The sequence below is a fragment of the Lithobates pipiens genome, unplaced genomic scaffold (assembly GCF_037356315.1).
Source record: "Lithobates pipiens isolate NorthernLeopardFrog02 unplaced genomic scaffold, aLitPip1_a1.2 Scaffold_23, whole genome shotgun sequence".
Taxonomy (NCBI): Eukaryota; Metazoa; Chordata; class Amphibia; order Anura; family Ranidae; genus Lithobates; species Lithobates pipiens.
This window is the reverse complement of record NW_027507785.1, coordinates 9,261,131-9,269,216: the sequence shown is the minus strand read 5'-3', so window position 1 is coordinate 9,269,216 and position 8,086 is coordinate 9,261,131. Positions and strand designations below refer to the sequence as shown.

Sequence of the window (8,086 nt, the reverse complement as noted above, 5' to 3'; positions counted from 1 at the left end):
CCTAATCCGATCATGTGTAGAGCATTTTTATCGGACCAAGTGCCACGCATGCTCAGATCAAATTCCTACATCAAAGCTATTGGCTACTAGCCTGAACGTAGTCCCATCGTAACGAAATTACGTCATCACGTTCTGAAAGATCTGATTTTTCACCAACTTTGTCCGACCGTGTGTATGCAACAGTTTCGGACAAGATCCGATGGACAAAATCCGACGGATTTGGTTGTGGAAAGCTCCGACCGTGTGTACAGGGGCTGAGACTGGTTGAGAAGTCTATGTGCCTATATTTCACGTTTATCCATGAATCAATTGTTGAACAATTTTTCCCAAGGTCTTCCTAATTGCATTGGTTCTTAAACAGAATATCATTGGGCTGCAGAAGTGTGGCACGTAGGTGTAAAGGCAAACGATCAGGACATTGAGGTCTGGATGGGGGAAGAGCTCATACTGGTTATAGGAATATTCAACAATGCGGGGGATATAGAACAACGTGATGACAAACCAATGGGGGATGCAAGTGTTTAACACCTTTTGCCAGTTTTTAAAATGGGTAGTCATCCAAATATTGGCAATAATAATTAGGTAAGATAATATGATAAATAACAGGGGACCCATGTGCATGGTTATTCCAGTGTAGAAACCGTCCCTTCTAACACGAGATGAGTCCGCACATGACAAAATAGCGACTTTTGAGAGAGAACAGTAGAAGGCCCTGACTTTGTTGGGCCCACAATACGGAAGTGGCAGGGCCCAGCTTGCGATGAACATCCCAATGGCAAAACAAACCAGCCACATGATTGCACACAATTTTAGGGTCAATGGATTGGTGATGATGGAATTATACCTAAGCGGCTTACAGATAGCGACATAACGATCAATGGCCATCAGCGTAATGGTTAGCGAGTCCACACAGTTCAGGGTGTGCACGATAGGTGTCTGGATAAAGCACGCGATGAATGAAAGCGTCCCATCACCAGACCAGTACTTGGAAATCATTTTTGGCAAAGTGGAGGTGTCATAGAGAAGGTCGGAGATGGCCAAATTGGCAATGATGATGTACATTGGCTGGTGGAGGTGACCTTTCAGTGTAACTAACCCTATTACAATGCCATTAGCACACAGGGAGGTGACATACACAAAGAAGATCATCGTTCCAACAACAGGGTAGAACTTCTCGGGGAGGCCAGGAAAACCGGTGAGGACAAAGTAAAAGACGTCCGACTTGTTCATATTGACTGGTCAAGGCTGCAGTTATAGCTGCGAGAGAATGAATGAGGGTTAGAGGGTATCCATAGCCAAAATTTCATTAGTTGTCAGTGCCCATGCACTTAGTTGAAAGGCAATTTACAATGTATCCATTTATTATTGGAACTAAATAACCCACCAGCAGAATTCAAGCTGAGCCAAGGTGACCATTTGGTCTGAGGATGACCCAATCCACTGCACAAGAGTTGGAAAACTTAGCGGGTATCTGAATTTGAATTCCAGCCGGCTTCAGCCTGCTGTCCGCTGAATACAGGTCACAGAAGTTCAGAATGAAGAGCACACCTGTGATCCCCAAGGTTTTTTCTTTTGGCAGGGCATGTTGCGTGTTCATTAAGGAAAAGTAGGGCCAAAAGAGCCTACTTTTCCTTTAACGAACACACAACTTTTTTTTATGTTATTGATATTTATATGAGGGCTGTAACAAAAGTCAACATGGGCATACATTTTTTTAAATTAACTTACATAGGTTGTTCAAATTTCATGTTATTAGTGTAACTTGAAATCCATTATTTACCTGCAATGAAAAAGAAGAAGAAGGATTGTTACTATAGGGGAAAGAGATTTGGACAACCTATGTAAGTTCTAAAAAAAAGTTATGCCCACTTTTGCAGTACTTCCCATACAGCCCTCATATCTCTGCCTGGAGTTCATTAACCAGCAGCAGATCTTGGGTGCAAGAGGTATGCCCTTAAAAACATTCCTCGGTATAAGTGGAATGAATTAATAATGGGATTATAGCGGTGCCACAAAAAAGATCCATCAAAGTATTAAAATGTACAAACTTTAATTGACACACAGTAAAAACATGATAATTAGTAATATGCACATGTTCACAATATGGTCAACTTGAATATATTAGGCAAAGGCTGGTACTGTAGTGTCTGCTCCCAACATGTTTCGCCAGTGATGGCTTCTTCAAGGGACTTTGAAAGACACTAATAATTATTGGACTATAACGCAAAAGATTATTTTTTACATAATAGTCACTTGAAATTAACATATATTGTGTTTTAGTACAACAATTAACCGCTTGTCGCACGCCTACCATCATATGACGGCTGGGCGGCGCGGCTCTCGTTCTGGGAGGGAGTCATATGAGGTCGGTGGAGGCGTGTCACCGAGACAATGCTCGTCACTGACGAGGGTGAACAGCCATTGGGCATGGCTGTTTACCACGTGATCGGCCGCGATGAAGTGACGGTCGATCACAGATGGTACCTCCCCACTTTGCACAGCGTATATGTGCGATCGCAAGTGTGCTGCGCGTGCACGTCGGTGGCAGCGTGTTTTCCCGGGAACACTGCTCGTCACTAACGGTGGTAAACAGCAGTTGGTCGGTGGCTGTTTACCACGTGATCGTCTGTTATCCTTTCACAGCTGATCACTAAATGTAAACACAGACCGGTAACTACCTGTTACCGGCTCTTCCCTCCTTACACACCGTTTGCAGTGTGAAGAGAGAAGAGCCAGGAGCAGTGAGTTACAGATCTGTGTTCTGTAGTGTCTGCATCAAATACAACACTTGTCCCATCACCCCCCCAATTGTCATCTGTCACCCATCAGTCATCACAGCCAACCCCATAAAGTGCACCTGTCACATAAGAGACTGTCATCAGTGACCGTCAATGGTGCACCCGTCACCCATCAGTGACCGTGCCCTGTCACCCATCACCCGTCACCCATCAGTGACCGTGCCCTCTCACCCATCACCCATCAGTGACCGTCAGCGGTGCACCCGTCACCCATCAGTGACCGTGCCCTATCACCCATCTGTGACCATCACCCGTCACCCATCAGTGACCATCACCCTTCACACCGTCATCACCTATCACTGAACGTCACCTGCCACCCATCGCTCGGCCCATCAGTGACCGTCACCTGCCACCTGTCACACAGCCATCAGCATCATGTCCAAAAGATTATATACCAGTGAGGAGGCTTTCCAGGTCCTCTCCATGACTGATGAGAGCAGCAGGGAGTTCTTATCAGATTCCAATTCTGATTCCGAATCAAATTTGGCACTTGAACCGATTGAGAGTAGTGAATCGGCAAATGATTCAGAGGAAGAATGGGTCCCTCCTAAAAGGGCACGGTGCTCTGGAAACCAGGCAGCCATCAGCAAGGAGGATTATAATCCCGGCCCAGTACCAGTGCTGCCGCCAGCAATAGGCCCTAAGAACAAATTCCCAGGCCCAGTACCAGCGCTGCCACCAGCGATAGACCCCAGGAACAAATGCCCAGTACCAGTGCTGCCGCCGGTGATAGGCCCTGGGAACAAATGCCTAGGCCCAGTACCAGTGCTGCCACATCACGCCTGAGTACCAGCACAGGAAATTCAAATCCCCCAACTACTAGAGTGTCATGTCCCCCAAGAGCCAGGGTCTCTACATACATGCCAGATGTTCTTGTCAACCCAACATGGCTGACTCCCTCCCAGAACGATCACCAATTATTCCCCATTTCACAGCACAGCCAGGTATGCAGGCCAACACCCAAAATTTTACAGAGATCGATTGTTTTTATCTGTTTTTACCTGACACTTTGCTGCAATTCATTGTGGACCAACAACCCCCAATCATCATATGCCCGTCTGTTTGAGTGGAGAGATCTGAATTTGGAGGAGCTCAAATTGTTTATGGGCCTCACCATAAACACGGGGCTTACAAAAACAAATGAAAGCCATGCCTATTGGTCCACCAACCCCATCCACCACACGCCCATTTATTCTGATGTAATGTCCAGGTCCCGATACGAGATGATTATGAGATTCCTTCATTTTAGCAACAACACCCAGTACCCTCCCCACAATCATCCATATTACAATAAGTTATATAAAATTCGCCCACTGATACATTTCTTTTCCCAACGATTTTCAGAAATGTCCCCGGTCAGAATATATGTGTAGATGAGTCACTGTTACATTTTTCTTGGAATAAAGCAATACATTTCTAGCAAAAGGGCCAGATACAGAGGCAAATTTTACAAGCTCTGTGAAAGAGTCACATGATATCTGTATGTGTTCCGCGTATATGAAGGAAGAGATTCCCAGCTCCAGCCCCCTGAGTGCCCGGCCTACATGGGCACAATTGAAAAGATTTTATGGGACCTGGCATACCCACTTCTGAACAAAGGATATCATATATAATTTGACAACTTCTACACCAGCCTGCCCCTTTTCAAACACTTAGCCCTTGTACACACGGTCGGAGATTCCGGCGGAATGTGTCCTATCGGAGCATTTTGTCGGATATTCCGACTGTGTGTGGTCTGCATCGGACTGTTTCCGTCGGAATATCCGACGGACCAAGTTTTCCAACTTGCCGGTAAAATTTTCCGACAAAATGCTCCTATCGGACATACTCTGATCATGTGTAGCCTACTCCGACGGACAAAGTGCCACGCATGCTCAGATCAAATTCCTAGACCAAAGCTATTGGCTACTAGCCTGAACGTAGTCCCGACGTAATGAAATAACGTCATCACGTTATGTACAATCGGATTTTCCAACAATTTAGTCTGACCGTGTGTATGCAACATCACTTCCGGAATTAATTCGTCGGAATTACTCAGATGGATTTGGTTGTCGGAATCTCCGACCGTGTGTACAAGGGCTTATACATCGCAAAAACCCTGGCCTGCGCAACCTCCAGAAAGAATAGGAAGGGCTTCCCATAATCTCTAACAAAAAGCTGCGAAGGGGGGAAAGAGCAACACTGAGATGCAACGAAAGTGCTGGCCTTGAGGTGGAAGAATAAAAGGGACGTGCACATGATGTCCACCATCCATGACGAGGTTCAAAGAAGACGAGGTCCCATTGAAAAGCCAACATGTGTCCAAGATTAAAATCTCTACATGGTAGTGGGGGATTTCAACGATCAAATGGTTCAGCCCTATTTGTCAATAAGAAGGTCGCAATTCTGGTACATTAAGTTAGCAAGTTATCTCATCCATTTGGCCATTTATAATTCCTACGTAGTCTACACCAAATCCACTGAAAGCCCTGCCCCCTTCTTAAAATTCATAGAAGAAGTTGTCACGTCCCTCATCTATCAACAAAGACCCCCCCAGAAGACCTTTGCTCATATGCGTTAGCTTCATGAGCGCCACTTCCCGTACAACATTCCACCATCTGAAGCAGGCCTAAGACGGCAAAAAAAAAATGTTGCATGTACAGCAAAAGAGGATTTCGAAAAGATACCAGCTACCATTGTCCCCAGTGTCCCTCCCAAACTGGCCTTTGCATTGGTGAATGCTTCCAACTTCATCATACATCCCTAAAATATTAGCCCATATTTTTAACCATTTCCCCATTTTCATCATCTGTTCTGACCATTTTCCATGCTTCCCCAAATAACCATGCCACTGCGTTCCATGTGAACTGACCCTGGCCTGTTTTCTGACTATGCCTCTGCCTACCATTTGGACTGCTTCCACGTAAACTGACCCTGGCCTGTTTTATGGACTATTCTTTTGCCTACCTCTTGGACTGATCTGTTGCCCTGCTACTGTAGTACACAAGGGTCTCACATATGTGAGGGGCTCCAGAATTGTTTTTCAATATGGAGAAAACATTTTTTTTTAGATTAGGTTCTGGAGTCCGGAGGCTTCATAGAGATTTGGGTGGGCAAAGCCTCTACCCCTGTGCCCCTGTGCACAGGTCTTACCAGATTGCGGCCCTCAGCCTGCTGCTGACTAATAATTAGCTGTAGCAAGAGGCAGCATGTTTATTAAAGGCTAGAGAGTGGTACAATAATGAGTGTCTGCAGGTAACAGTTTACCAGGACCAATATTATGGCTGTGCTGACAATATCCTTGTGCTGACTATAGACAATATTCCTGCCTGCTGCCTGGATAATTACTATTGCTGTCGCTTAGCACATTCCTGGCTGCTGCCTGGACCAGTGCTCTCCTCTGTGGACACTACTAAAAGCACAAGTAGGCGTGGCTTGCCGGCTCGTGCGGATGGCTGACTGATTCTTCTGCTCTGCAGAAAACCAGCCACAGCGACAGTTTAAACGGCTCTTGAGAAGGGGGAAAACATTCCTAGAGCATCCAAAGGCTCCACACACTAAGCGGACATGCTGAAAAGAAGAAAGAGATCCTCTCTCCCTAAAAAATTAACGGACTATTTCCCCTCACCTGACGAGCTGAGCAGCCAAAATGGCGGCGGCGGCCGAGATTCCTCAGTGCGGTCCTCCTCCTCACAGCCGCCTCAGAGTTCCCTGCTGGCCTCGGGACCACAGCGTTTACACACCGCACAGGGTGAGTGTTCCCCACCTACCTCTCCTACAACTTCCAGCCCTGCTAAGTCCAGGCTCAGGACGGAAGAGCCATTACAACCTCCCTCAGCTCCCAGCTTGTTCTCCCTCCCCTCACCGCAACAGGCCTCTGTGCTGGAGACTTTCCCTGCCTCAGATCAACCTCTATCAGAAAACACCATGAAGAACATGCTGCTCTCACTGAGGCAGACACTGTATTCTGATATATCCTCAGCAGTCTCATCCCTCTCTATTGTAGTGAACCAACATGACACTGCTATCACTCATATAGAGAATAAATTGGGAGACATGCTTACTGCACATAATGATTTGGTTGACGGCTTTGCAGACCATGAAGACAAGCTACAATTGATCAACCTTAAAATCGCAGATTTGGAAGATCGTTCCAGAAGGAACAATATTAAATTCCGCAATGTCCCAGAATCGATCCAACAATCCGAGCTCATACAATTTATACAAGCTTTGATGCAGGCTCTTCTACCTGACCTGACTACCCGTGATCTGGAAATCGACAGAGCACACAGAATCCCCAAGCCGTCGCACCTTCCTGTCTCTACTCCCAGGGATGTATTGGCGCGCATCCATTTTTTTTCTGTCAAAGACAGAATCCTAAACGCAGCCAAACGGGCAACGAATCTCCCAGACCCCTTCACCAACATTGCATTGTATGCGGATCTCTCAAAAGCAACGATGGATAATCGCAGACAACTGGTGACCATCACAAAAGCACTTCGAAATCATAATATACCCTATAAATGGGGCTTCCCTACTAAGCTTCTTATCACGCATCAAAACAAAACTCATGCAGTGCGTACCCTCCCTATGGGGCTTTCTCTCCTGAAGCAATGGCGTATCATCCCAGAAGACTCGCTGATCCCTTCTGTCCAAATGCCGACTCTCATGGAAACCGGAGGAGATCCTTCTGATGGGCATCCAGCGTAAACTTTACCCTTCTCTACAAAATCATTATGGCTGGCTAACTGCAGCATTCCTATCCAGCACTTGCCTGCCTGTTCAGAGATCCCTGTCCCACGTTGTGGACGTAAGATCTCTCTACCCCACTTTCTTTTTTGCAGTAGTTTCTGCACATTGAGCTCAGACCCTTTTTTGTTACTGAGCTCTCATTTTTTAATCCCTATCCCTTGTCCATACCCAGCACCAGTTACTCTTCTTTCACTTCTTCTAACAAGCTGCATCAGACACCTAGCACTATAACATACAGCGTACTCCTCACATAGCCGGACTAGCAAACCAGCTCTACATATCTTCCTACTCTGCTGTTTATACGGACATCCACACTTCTATCCAATCCTCAAAATGGCTTTCAAACTAGTCTCTATTAACGCTAGGGGCTTAAACTCCCCTCAAAAAAGATCTGCACTCATTAAAGAGGCTACCAACCAAAAAGCTGACATCCTCTTAGTACAAGAGACTCATTTTGCAGCTGCAAAATCTCCTACACTCAAGATGAAAAACTATGACCATATTATCTTAGCCTCAGGGCCGAAGAACAGAAATGGTGTCCTCACTGCTATACGAAA

At 46.0% G+C, this 8,086-nt stretch overlaps 1 protein-coding gene across 1 annotated transcript; it reads right to left on the bottom strand.

The window, feature by feature from the left end:
- Positions 1 to 294: 294 nt before the first annotated feature.
- Positions 295 to 2,429, bottom strand: LOC143926800 (olfactory receptor 6B1-like). Its single transcript, XM_077450847.1, has 2 exons — positions 2,312 to 2,429; positions 295 to 1,235 (listed from the first exon to the last, which is right to left on the bottom strand). Exons 1-2 carry the CDS (start codon positions 2,427 to 2,429, stop codon positions 295 to 297), a joined length of 1,059 nt encoding a protein of 352 aa, XP_077306973.1.
- Between the last annotated feature and the right edge of the window lie 5,657 nt (positions 2,430 to 8,086).